This window comes from Austrofundulus limnaeus, unplaced genomic scaffold (genome assembly GCF_001266775.1).
Source record: "Austrofundulus limnaeus strain Quisiro unplaced genomic scaffold, Austrofundulus_limnaeus-1.0 Scaffold264, whole genome shotgun sequence".
Classification (NCBI taxonomy): Eukaryota; Metazoa; Chordata; class Actinopteri; order Cyprinodontiformes; family Rivulidae; genus Austrofundulus; species Austrofundulus limnaeus.
The window spans coordinates 490,758-504,633 of record NW_013952666.1 but is presented as its reverse complement, the minus strand read 5'-3'; the positions used below and the strand labels follow the sequence as shown (position 1 = coordinate 504,633).

The 13,876-nt window shown below is 38.0% G+C and overlaps 1 protein-coding gene across 2 annotated transcripts in view; it reads right to left on the bottom strand.

The window, feature by feature from the left end:
- The window catches only part of impg2b (interphotoreceptor matrix proteoglycan 2b), a 73,423-nt gene that overhangs the window by 40,938 nt on the left and 18,609 nt on the right, over positions 1–13,876 (bottom strand). For both annotated transcript variants that reach the window (XM_014020719.1, XM_014020720.1), the window contains 3 exons: positions 9,164–13,020; positions 8,922–9,083; positions 4,623–4,681 (listed from right to left, as the gene is read on the bottom strand). In XM_014020719.1, coding sequence (XP_013876173.1) covers positions 4,623–4,681; positions 8,922–9,083; positions 9,164–13,020 — 4,078 coding nt within the window. The remainder of the gene's footprint in view (positions 1–4,622; positions 4,682–8,921; positions 9,084–9,163; positions 13,021–13,876) is intronic.

Genomic DNA, 13,876 nt, shown 5'->3' with positions numbered 1-13,876 from the left:
ACAGCAGATTTATACCAGAAAATATAAATAATTTATAAGTAACAATGATCTAAACCAGACCTGAAGTCAGCCTGTAACTTAGACTTTAGCTAGTTTAAAAATGATGACTTCAGCTGTAATAAAATATATTTAATATTTCTTCTCACTGCCATAAAAAATAAGAATATTTATGTTTACCAGTCAACAGTTAGAAAATGTTCTCTGGTTATAGGATGAAACTTGTCTCTATTAGCTAACATCTTCTTAACAGGTCAGGTCATTTATAATATTATTTTACTCTGTGGGTCTAAATATTAATCAGACATTTATAATATTATTTTACACTCTAAATATTAATCAGAGGACAAAGTAATATTTAATAGTTTGTGTTAAATTGTAGCATGATTCAACAGAGCTAAACTCTGTATATACGTATGCTCCACAAGCTAATATCTTCTAACCAGTTCAATAAATAACAGTGATTACATGGACTTTATAAGATTATTTTAATTTTAAACTGTTACATTATGTTCTGCTCAGATCACATTGAGCTAAATAAGATCAAATCTGCTGACTTGTGTTGTAAAATGAGACATTTTCGTGTTTATCTTCTGTTAATAAATCCATAACACAAACAGCTTTTCTGACATTATTTAAAACATTAGATAGATTATATAAACTGTAAAATATTAATAATAATTGATTTAATATTATTATTAATAGTTTTTTTATGATTTCTCCACCGTCAGTCCTTTTTTCTGCTCTGTTGTCAACATGTACAGTAATGGTAAATCCAGACTCTTGACCGTTTTGTGTTAGCGTTAGCTTCACCAGTCGATCACATGGTCACGTGGTTTCTGCGCACTCCAGCTGTTATATAGGACCTCCTTGGTGACCACTCATTTCTGACAGATTTCAGGAATTTGCAGCCTTTGTGGTGTACCCTCTGAAGGCTGAAACATTATTTAGGTAGACACACGTGTGTGTATGTTCTGCTGCAGAGGACGTGCAGCGAAAGTTTCTGGTTTAGTGTGTCACTGAAAAAACAATCCGCTCCAAAACAAGAGCAGAAGCCTGTTGGAAAAATTATGATGGATTTATAAGCACAAACAATCAAGTCCAAGTCTTTTCTTACATCGCCACAGGTAACAAAAAAAATAAAACTTTTTTTTTCTCTTCTGACTCCAGCGAGTAAACAGCTACGGTTCTATGCACGACTTACACAATGGGAGGGAGGGGGAATATTTCAGTAATATACAAGAAAATACTGAAACATGGTTATAAATCCATTTCTAAAGCTGTGGGACTCCAGTGAACCACAGTGAGAGGCATTGTCAACACATGGTTAAAGCATGAAACAGTAGTGAACCATCCCAAGAGTAGTCGGCCGACCAGTATTACACAGGAGTGCAACGACAACTCATCCAAGAGGTCACAAAAGCTCCAACAACAACATCCAAAAAATTGCAGGCCTCACTTGTCTCAGTTAAGGTCAGTGCTCATTAGGGGTGCCCCGATACAACTTTTTCACTTCCGTTACGATACCGATATTGCAACTTTGAGAAATGGCCGATACTGATACTGACCAATACCGATATTGACCCGATACCATATCAGTACGAATCACACACTTTTATCTTTTTTGTGGTGTGAAATCTTAGAAAACTCTTCATCAAATCAAACAGTGAAAAAAGTAGGTATGAGAAAAACTGGCTAATTTATTTTTAACCAATGGATCACATACATTTTAAACAGAAGAAATTCTACAATTTAATAAATAAAATAAATTAGAATACCCTGAAAAATAAAACATAATAAAAACAAAATATTATTTTAAAGTGTAAAAAACAATTCAAAGTCACTCCAGTAATTTTTTTTACCATCTGTTAGCCTGGTGCTGCTTTATGATGGGAACAACTGAAGGTGGGGACAAAACAAAAGCCCACATTATTGTCTGTTCAAAGTTAAGAGTCCACAGCTCTAATTTTACTGACTGTAACCAAAACAACATGATCATTGCACTTTATCTTCACTCAAACAAGTGTGTAAACAGATTAAACATCACTCTAATAACAAGAGCAAAAAATAAATAATAAGAATTAGTCAGTTAATTAAATTGATAGCTACCTTTCTTATTGCTGCATTTCCACTTTCTACAGTCTGAGCATCACGTGGAGACTCTCGCTCCTGCAGGGAGCAGTTTTTATGCTGCGTTCCAGTTGTATCGCAACTTGAAATTCTGAAGCCGGACTGACGTCAGTTCCGATCTGATAGAGTTCCAGTTTCAAACATCGGAAAAAGCGTTTCTATTATTTTGCCTTGCAACAATAAAACTTACAATAATAGTGCTCTATGAGGTATTTTGAGTGTACAAACAGTGTTAAAACATATATTTTAACTATCACTATAAAGCACTACAAGTACGTCTGACATAATGTAAAATAAACAACACGGAAATGCTAAAGAACATAAAAGTAAAGAGTTTCATGCGCACAGCAGCCAAGTTGAAATGATGACGTAATGCATGCTCGGGCTGCTCGGTATGGTTTGGATGTGCCGACTTCTCGACTCGAAACTACGACTTCAGGGGACGTTCCAGTTGAAAAATAGAACTCGGAGGCTCAAAGCTACGACCTGTCCTCGGTGAGGACAACTGGAACGCAGCATTAGCACTATGAGCTCGTATTACAAAAAACAAGCAGCGCTCTCTTTTCTTCTCTCAATCAATCCCTGAGCTAATCCACGGGCAGCATTCTGCTGATGTCAAATTCATAAGCGTGCTGTTCTCGCTTCTAGAACCAATGCGGCTGTGCGCAGTTGGAACCATGGAAACACAGAGAACCGAGGACTGAACCAAGCCGAACCACATAGCTGCTGCCAGGGTGGAGAGTAGAGCCTGGCTGTCTCTCCGGTTTGAAACGAACACAGTTCTGTGCCCCAAACTTGAGCATGACAACTTTGCACTTAGCTTCAACTCTGTTTTTGATGAAAATAGAAAGTTCTGCCGACATCGCTCCCACTACTTGCTCATTTGTTAGCGCAGCATGTTGTTGTGATCATGTGGGCTCTGCGTGCTGGAGCCAAGCGCTGCTGGATAGAAACGCTGGAGCGGACTGGTGGAACAGACTAATCAGAGTGCTTCTTTACTGGAGATTTTAGATGCAGGCCGATAAAATCCGATAGTTGTTTTTTGGCTGATATGGGACAGATATCCGATATCAATATTGGATCAGGACACCCCTAGTGTTCACGTCTCCACCATAAGAAAGCTACTGGACAAAACTGGATTGCATGACAGAGTTCAAAGACAAAAAACACCACTGAGCAAAAAAACCTCAAGACTTGTCTCAGTTTTTCCACAACAAGACTTTTCAGAGAATACTCTGTGAACTGTTGAAAAGTTAAACTTTTTGGAAGGTGTAAGTCAAATTACATTTGGTGTAGAAATAACACACAACATTTCAGAAAAGGAGCATACCACCAGTCAAATATGGTGATGATAGTGAAGGAAAATTTATTTAGTATTAAATGAATTTAAAGAGTAACTTACCCCAAAATTAACTTCTTTTAGCTGATAAACTGTCTAGAATGTGTCTAAAATGTTATATAGTACTGTTTCTGTGCTAATTTTGATGTTTTTTTGTGCGTATTTGTTCAAATCTGTAATATTTGGTCTAAAAACGTCTTTTTGCTGCTCATACGGGTGGAGCAGTGGTACTGCAGGCTAATTTGCATATTGGTTAACGGCTCTCCACGGTGACGTGTCTTCTCCACAGTTTCGTCACAGCGGCTGTGTTCTGGTATAAAAGCCTCTCTCTAAGACACGCCCCTGCAGCAGTCAGAGGGTGGAGCTGTTACCATAGCATGAATGATCTTCTGGTCTGTTGACTCTCCTTCAGCCTCGGGCGCCTCCCTCCCTCTCCCCCTCTCTCTCTCTCCCCCTCTCTCTCTCTCTCTCACACACACACACACACACACACACACACACACACACACACACACACACACACACGTGCGATGAATAAAGGGCAGAGAGCGCAGCGACAGCTGCATGTCCGCGATCAGCTGACTTGATCATTTTAAATGAAATATGTCATGAATCATTGTCATGAAACTTTACTTTTTACAAAACATAATTTATTTAGAACGATCAGAAATGTTAGCTTCTCAAAATAAGCCAGCTGTCACTTTCTCTCGTCCTGGCCACCCCCACCCACCCCCCACCCCCTGTAATGTGCACTGTGGGCATTTTTTAAAATTCGATGAGTGGGCCAAGATCCCTCTGCAGCGCTGTAAATGACTCATTGCCAGTTATCGCAAATGTTTTATTGCAGTTGTTGCTGCTAAGGGTGGCCTGACCAGTTATTGGGTTTAGGGGGCATTTGAATTTCTTTTCCCTTTAATAATAAAGCCAATCATTTATGAACTGCATTTTGTGTTTATTTGTGTTATCTTTGTATGATATGTAAATTAGTTCTGAAACATGTAAGTGTGACAAACGTAAAAGAATCAGAAATCAGGAAAAGGGCAAACACTTTCTGACACCACTGTAAGTATGTGTCTATATATACAGTGTGTGTGTGTGGGGGGGGGGGGGGGGGTTCTTATAGGATTAAATGTTCTGCACTTAGATTAAACCATACCTGAATTCAATGATGTCGATGCTCTTAAAGCCCTGCAGTCTCTCAAAGACGTCTTCAATCTATGAGGAAACCATGGCAGGAGACCGTTAAACCACAGAGATCAAAGCATTAAACCATGAATATTTAATATGTGATACACACAAAGATTTATTTAATTTATTTCAATTCAGTTTATTTTGTATAACACCAAGTCACAACAAACTGAAAATATGGGACAATAAGATCCTTAATATAAGATGAAGCTTGGTTGTTAAGAGCTTTATATGTTAGGAGTAATATTTTAAATTCTATTCTGAATTTGACAGGGAGCCAGTGGAGAGAAGCTAAAACTGGAGAAATATGATCTCTCCTTCCAACTCTCATTAAAACTCTAACAGAAGCATTTTAGATTAACTGAAGACTTCTTAGAGAGTTTTTGGATGTCCAGATAATAAAGAATTACAGTAATCTAGCCCAAACGTGATAAATGCATGAATCAGTTTTTCTGCATCATTTTTGGACAAAATGTTTCTAATTTTAGTGATATTACGCAGGTGGAAGAAGGCGGTCCTGGTAACATTTTTAATGTGGGGGTTAAAAGACATATCATGATCAAAAATAACACCAAGTTTCTTTACATTAGAACTGGAGGCCAGATTAATGCCATCCAGAGGGGGTGAAAGGCTGCAAAGTTTATTTCTAAGATGTTCAGGTCCAAAAACCATAACCTCTGTCTTATCTGAGTTTAGAAGCAGAAAGTTAAGAGTCATTCAGGTTTTTATGTCTTCAAGACATGCTTGTAGTTTAAAGGGGACCAAATATGCAAAATTCAATTTTTTCTGTTTTTAACTTACATTTGGGTCTGTACTGCTTCTAAAAACAATCCGAGCACCAAAAAAATGCACTCAGATGTATTTTTACTATAAGTATATGTGTTTTTCTGTGTCTTGAAATGACCTGTTTTCAAACACTGCTACTTGTGACATCACAAGTCTCACTACAGCCCACCCCAACCTGAGCCCAGCTCGTCTCCTGGTAACCCAAGCAGAGACTCCGCCCACTTCTTCACAGGACGGTTCTGCTGTTTTAGAACAGTCATGGAGAACAGAGATGTGTGGCTTAATGTTATCCATCCATCCATCCATTTTCTGTACACGCTTATTCCTTTTTTCAGGGTTGCGTGGGTCACTGGTGCCCATTTCCAGCAGTCACAGTGCGGGCTTTCTTATACTGTATGTTAGCAGGCTGTCTCTCCAAGTAAAATAAAATTATTCTGTTAGTGGTGTGCTTTTTCTATCCAGTTTTCTAGATGCCTGTTTTAAAGAACCTAACTCTGAATTAAACCAAGGAGTCGGCTTCCTCCGATGGATAACTTTCTTTTTAGGGGAGCAATTTCATCAAGAGAGGTTTGTATTAAAGTTGTAATATTATCAACAAGATCATCTAAGTTACTGTTCTCTGTTACATTATTCTGTAACACAGAGGAAAATAAAAATGGAAGAGATTTTTTAAATTTGGCTACAGCGTTCTTTAATAAACATCTACTAATGAAATGAAGATGGAACCTTTGTGGTTAAATTGCAATCATCGACATCCAGGGGTTAAATTGTATTTACTATACTACATTTACAGGCATCCGAAGGTTAAACCCTTAATATTTGTAAAGTGAAAATTCATATGCTAATAACTGAACAAAATATTTGGAAGAATCTGTTAAAGATTAAATTAATTTAACACAAGTTAGGAAATCTCTGAGGTGTGAAGCTAAAATATTTATATAAAGTCTTATGAAACACTTTTGAGAGCATCTGAAGATCTCTGACACACTTTATGTTGTTTTACTTGGTGAAATCTACAGCTGAAGACTTTTATTTGGAAGGAAAACCCTAATATCTCCAGGCCTCAATGGCCCATGGCTGCACTCTCCTGCTGTTTCTATTTGTGCAGTTATCCACTTCATATTCCCTCATTAAAGACCCTGATCTCGACACTCGAACCATAAACCAGCTCCCCACGTCACAAGCGTGGAGCACAGCCTGAAAACCTCCCAGTGGAGCGGGAAAATACCGGCGCTCTGCTTTCCTGGCAGCTCTTGTTTTTTTCCACCGGTGAGTCACGGCTTGTATCCTGGAAGTTCTCTGCAGATAACTGCTTGCTAGCTGGCAGCCTCCAACTGACTGAGCACTAAAGCGTGAAGATACTTAAAGTGTGAAAACCAGGAGAGGCCTTTAAACCAGAGCCAAACTCCTGAGTCGGCAGTTCGAGGAAAACCACAAGCGAGTTTGGTAATAAGTGTCCTGGACATCAGGGAGGAAATTAAAGAGAACTCAAAAACAAGAAAATAATAACTTTTACAAGAATCTGGTACCAATGCTATGCAGTCAGAAAAAAGTCCGAAAAAGTGGTCCAGAATGGGTCATACTTTGAGTACAGTCAACACAAAAGCAATGTTTTTAGGGCATTTAGCATCCTTTTAAAAACCTTTGCCTGTCATTTACAGCAGCGTTGAACAGTGGATGTGTAACAAGACACTTATCTTACAATAAGAGATTTCAACATATTTTTCTTAAGTAGCAATTTTTGCCACAAAGTGAAATTCAAACAAAAATACAAACATGTTGCTTTGTCAAAGTCATATGACAAGTTTAACATAAAGATTTAATAGCATCTTACCATAAAATGACTGGTAAAAATTATAGTCTTCTATAAGAATATTATTCTTATATTACATAGTAATGTTATTACTTGAGGAAAGTAAAGAATTAATATATCTGACATTTATTGTGCTTAAAATCAAAAGTTCAGATATAAAATGTACTTAAGTATTAAAAGTAAAAGTATTGATTAAAAGTGAGTGATTATAATTTCCAGAAAGACATTTATTGGGATGTGAACATCCACAAAAAAATTTCTTAAGGCCATTTTGACTTGACCATATTGACTGAATCTTATTCATTCATTCGTTCATTCATTCATTCATTCATTCATTCATTCATTACACAATCTTATTCCTTGAACCAAAGTACATCGGTCCTTCAAATATGTTCAAATTTTAGGTTTTACAAACATCTCTAGTCTCTTAAGATTATTATTATTACTTACTCTCTTAACAAAATCTGATCAGATGTTTAAAGGTAGTACTGTACATTTTTTGAGCCCTATACATGACATGCAATGTATTATAATTAACCAACTCATTACATTTTTAATCATTTCAGTTGATAAAATTATGTATTAGATGGGTGACTGTAGTGTTTTCTGATTATTCTTACAGCTCATTTGTGTAAAATAAAAATAGGATTTGTAATTGTTTTGCATGCTTTACCCCAGACAAGTGCGTACATTATACACCATATACAGTGTTTTATCATTAAATAACTCCTTGGCTATTTTTGTTCTTAAACAATTTATGTGAGATTTCCATGTCAGCTGTTGGGTGTCAATGATGACACCCAAAAACTTTACCCCACTGACTATACAAATCTCAACATGTTATCTGATCATCGATTTCAGCTAAAGAGCTCCTGTTCGTCTGTCTCAGGTTAGTGGACATCATTCAGGAAACCGTCCCGTCGGAAAATGTGTCTCTCTGATTGGTTGACGTGCCGTATCGAGCTGCAAAAGTTCCGATTTTCCAACTCCAGCATTCGATGTGCGATTTCGCTCTAATCGCGCTAGGCACGCCGCAGCACTTCCTGACGCTGCTTGACACAAATCCACCATAGATTTTGCATGTAAACCTGACGCTCAAAACGCGTTTGGTGTGAACGCACCATTAGTCTTTCACCATGACATCTTGTTGATAAATAACAGGTTTATTCAGTAATTCATTCTCGAGTATAAAACATAGAATGGTAACCATCAGACTATATTTACGTACCATTTCCTCCCCTGAGAAAGCTCTTCTATGTATAAATCCATTCTGGCTAGTAAAACATGAGCGTTACTGTGTTTTTACTTAGACACTTTTTTTTCTGCATTACTTTTTGTCGGCAGGGTCAAAATTCGAATTAAAAATTCTTATCTGATAGCACTCTGAAATTAGTCATATTATGTTCCTACTTTGTTGTGATGTTTTGAAGGCTAATTATCAGACAAAACACTCAGAGACAGCCCATATAAATCTGAACTCTAACCAGGTGACTGGACAAACCATCTCTTATAAGTGATTTTAATATAAATAAATAATTGGTGAAGCATTAAGTTTAGATTCTAAGCTTGGGGTAAAAATGTAATTTCTTAGAAGTTTGCTCTGCTGAACCAACAAACATAAAAAGACCATTCCTGCACATTTATAGCTTGTCTCTTAGTGGCACTCACCTTGCGTTTGAACTTTCGGGCCAGCTGCTGGTACTCGAAGCTGGTTGGGTCCCTCAGAGCATCGTTGTAGGTTTCTCCTCTCAGCTTGATCCTCAGCTCCACCACCTGGTCCTTCAGTGGCCGTGGGGGTCGAAGTAATGTGTCATCAATCTCATTACCGACCTAAACATGAGATAATCTGGCATTACCATGGGTCTTAAAGTATCATGTCATTCAAAAGTAACTAAACTGTGTCTGCTTACCAAATTATGCTCGTCTTCCAAAAAGAAGCCATTGTTTCCAAGTAAGTTATCCTCTTCTTCATGAATCAGTTCTGTTAAAACTGGGAAGTTTCCATTGTTGGTTTCCACCACATACTTGGTTGTGACCTCTATAGTAGAACCTTTTACTGTTGTTGTATATTGTGTACTCTCTGTTGGGACCACTACAACTGTTTCTGGAGTAATCTCATGAAGTGGCTCAGGTGTGGCTTCCACAGGAGACTCCGGTATGGTTTCATCAACAACTTCAGTTGCCTTGGCACTGTCCTCGCTTGGTGGAAGCTCTTCAGGTTTGCTGGTTTCCACCTCTGAAGTCATCCCTGGATGGCCTTCAATCACAAACTCCCCCATAACAGGGTCAGGTTTGGCTACTTGAGGAGTGGTCTCCTTGGTGGTTTTTGATGGAACCAACACCTCAGTGCCTGGCAATAGTTCTTCTACATCTTCAGGGACAACAAATATTACAGGGGTAATCTCATCTTCAGTCTCTGTGGGGGTCTCTAGAACAAACTCCTCTAATGTGTCTGCAGTTTCTTCTTTTCTCTCAGTTATGTCCTCTGTGGTCTCAAACGTTCCATCTTTTTTGTCTTCGAAAGGTCCACTTTCAGCTCTTTCTTGGAATTCATCTACAGTTTCTTTTGCATATACATATGGGGGTTCTTTTTCTCCTACAGATTTATCTTCCTGTTCAATTGTCACTGTGGGTTCTGGTTTCTGTGTAATTCTTTCCTCATAATCTGCTTCTTTTGTTGGTTCTGATGGGGCTTTTGTCTTTTCCACCTCAGTTGCTCGATTTCTGATGGCTTCTTCTTCAGGTGCTGGTTCTCTGGAAAGTTCAATGTTGTTTTCTGGTGCAGCTTCTCTGGTAGGTTCTCCCTCATTTGCTGGTTCTCTGGCAGCTTCTGTTTCTTGTGTAAGCTCACCTATGGGTTCCAATGTTTCCACAACTTCTTGTACAAGTTCAGGTTCTTGTAAAGTTTGTTTTGTGGATTCTGCTTCTTGTACTGGTTCCCTTGTGGGTTTAGATTCTCTTGTTGGCTTTATGAACGTACTGATTTCTTGGGTTGGTTCTCCACTGGGTTCGATTGTTTCTGTTTTAGACAAATTTTCATTTTGTGCAGTTGGTTTATTTGTTGGTTCTATTTCTTCTGTTAATTCTTTAATAGGTACAGTTTTTTGATCTGGTTTCTGAGTGGGTTTTGCTTCGTGTGCTGGTTCTTTTGTGGGTTCTGGCAACAGGATTGGCTCTCTTGTAGATTCTGGTGTCACTTGCTTTGTGGAATCCATTTCTTGTGCTGGTTTAATGGTTGGTTCTGCATCTTGTGTAGATTCTTTACCAGGTTCTACTTTGTGATCTGTCTTAATTATTGGCTTTATTTCTTGGGCTGGTTTAATGGTTGGTTCTGTTTCTTGTTTTGATTCTTGAGGGGGCTCTGCATCTTGAGCTGGTTCAATGGTCAGTTCCATTTCTTGAGCTGGTTTAATGGTTGGTTCCATTTCTTGATCTAGTTTAATGGGTGGCTCTGTTTCTTGAGCTGGTTTAATGGTTGGCTCTGTTTCTTGAGCTGGTTTAATGGTTAGTTCTGTTTCTTGTGTAGATTCTTTAGGGGGCTTTGCATCTTGAGCTGGTTCAACAGTCAGTTCCATTTCTTGAGCTGGTTTAATGGTTGGCTCTTCTTGTGTAGATTCTTTACCAGGTTCTACTTCTAGATCTAGGTTAATGGTTGGCTCTGTTTCTTGAGGTGGTTTAGTGGTTGGTTCTGTTTCTTGAGCTGGTTTAATGGTTGGTTCTGTTTCTTGAGCTGGTTTAATGGTTGGTTCTGTTTCTTGTGTAGATTCTTTATCATGTTCTACTTTTTGATCTATCTTTATTATTGGCTTTGTTTCTTGAGATGATTTAATGGTTGGTTCTGTTTCTTGAGATGGTTTAATGGTTGGTTCTGTTTCTTGAGATGGTTTAATGGTTGGTTCTGTTTCTTGAGATGGTTTAATGGTTGGTTCTGTTTCTTGTGCAGATTTTTTAGCAGGTTCTACATCTTGAGCTGTTTTAATGCTTGTTTCTTTTTCTTGTGTTGATTCTTTGGAAGTTTCCATTTCGTGTGATGGTTGAATACTTGTTTCTGTTTCTTGCATGGATTCTTTAGCAGTTTCTACTTCTTGAGTTGGTTTAATGGCTGGTTTTATTTCTTGTACGAATTCTTTAGTGGGTTCTAGTGGAACAGGTTTAATGGTTGGTTCCATTTTCTTTGTTGATTTTTCAATGGATTCTACCTCTTGAGCTTGTAAAATGGTAGGCGTAGCTTCTTTTGTTGATTCTTTAGTCGGTTCTACTTGTTCAAGTGGTTTTCCTATGGGTTTTTCTGATAGTTCTTCAGTGGCTCTTGGTTCTTTTTCTGTAACCTCTGCTTGTTTTGTTAATTCTCCTGTTGGTTCTGAAGGCCTATGTGTAATTTCATTTTTGAATGCCCTATCTACTATGGGTTCTGTTGAGGACTGTGTTTTTTCTAAAGTTTGTTCATCAGGGTCCACTTCTTGTGCTACCTCCTCTCTGTGTTTGGCTTCTTCTTTAATACCTCCCACAAGGTCTGCTTCTGGTGGTAGTTCTACTGTAAAATTAGTCTCTTTTGTTGTTATTTCTACAGGTCGTGGATCTTTCATGTCAGCTCCAGTAAATTCTGCTGCCTCTTCTTCCGATTGTGGCTCCTTTGTAACACTGAATTTCTCTTGCTCATTGGGTTCTATTGGTATTTTGGTTGTATATACTGTTTCTGCTGGCCTGGCTAGAGTTTCTCCAGTTTCTATAGTAGTATCCTTTGTCCGAACAGCTTCCCTTTGTTCCAACTCAGCTGTTTCATCTTTAATAAGAAGAGAAATTTCATCCTGTTTGACCTCAGCCTTTACCTCCTCTACTGGCTTGGCAGTGTCTTTGGTCAGAATAGTTCCTATTGTTGGCTTATCTTTAGTGACATCTTCATCATTGTTATCTTGTAAAACCAGAAAAGGTTTGGTGGTAACTTCAACAACTAGTGTTGGGCTTTCCCCAATTATCAAAATGGAGGTCTGAGAAGAAATTTCCATTTCCAGTTCATGTTCTGAAATTTCATTTACAGAGATTTTAGCCTCCTGTTCTGGATTTGTTATGAGCAACACAGTTGGTATGGTCTCTGTACCAACCTTGGTTTCCAAGGAATTGTCAAGACCTTCCTCATCTAACATCAAAAGACCTTTAGTGGTAGTTTCAGAAGAATGTTCTAACACCACCTCTGCTGGAATGTCAGAGGTCATCTCTGGAGGTCCCTCATATCCTGATTCCACCACAGTAAAGGCTTCAAAAAGAGGTTTTAAGGTGGGCTCTTGAAGAACCACAACAGCAACTTCTGTGGGTTCTTCTGACTCTACATTCTCTGACGATGGCTCCTCAATTTCTGGGCTAAACACTCCAATATCCTCCAAATCTTCAGGAATAATTTTCACAACAACCTCTTCCCCTGTTCGTTCTGGAACAGTTTTGTCTTTACCGCTCTCCTCATTCATTCCATCAATGAGAACAACACTTGAGGTTGTCTCTACAGTCTCCTCAGCATTGACTCCAGCAGTTAAAACCTCAGTTTTAATGGTGACCTCAGCTGTATTTTGTGATGCAACACTGCCTCCAGTTTCTTTGATATCATTAGAGTCTTCTGGCATTGCACCAGCATTGGGGTCAGAGGTTAAATCCACAGGAATCTTAATTGAAGATATTGTAGCCTGAAGTGAATCTTCAGTCATCAATTCAAAACCAGCAGGAGGCTTGTCCTTTGTAATGCTGATAGTTTCTTTTCCACTGATGGCTGTTACTCCTGTAAAATAGCATCAGAAGAAAGGATTAAACATTTCTTTCGGAGGATCATCATTACTTGAAGCTTTTTGTTGACACAAGAATAATACCTTCTAAGAAGGTTGTGCATCTGTGTTTAAAAGAGGCCACCTGTTAGTAATGTCAACGCCAATTTTATTTGTATAGCCTGTTAAAAACAAGGTTGATCAAAGTGCTTTCTAGTGGATTGAAGACATGAAAAATGATCAAAAATCACATTAAAACCACACATAAAAAACAACAAATCTGTTTAAATAGGCTAAAAACACGTAAATGCCTCAACATAAAGACTTGATGGGACCCAGTCTGAACTCAAATAAAGAGAGAGCAGACATAAAAATACCTATGTGATAAATGGATTCAAACCACAACAGAACATGTTCATGTCTTGACATAAAAATGTCACTGACAAAATCAAAGGCAACAGTTACTGTAAATCTGAACCAAAAAAGCAGCAATCTAAGTTTATACCTAAAAGATCATTTAAAACCCATAAAATTTGTCCTTTATGGGTTTTTAATGGTCTTTGTCTTTTTGCAAATTAAAAATAGTCTCATATGAACTCAAGCAGAAATTTGTTTTTAAACATAACATGAACGAGTCTAAAGATTCTCAGTAGGCTATTATAGCTTTTAAAAAGTTCAACTTATAGAATAAAAATGTCAGCTGTGTAAAGTTAAGTTTTTCTACAAGAAACTCATGTTTGAAATGTTGCAAATGGTTTAGAAACCAAGATTTGGGGACAATTTTACATTCAAAGAACAGTGACTGTGGTAGCATTTCATTGTTGGAAATCAAGATATGACGTTCTTTGAAAGTGAAGCTAACCTGTTAGCGTA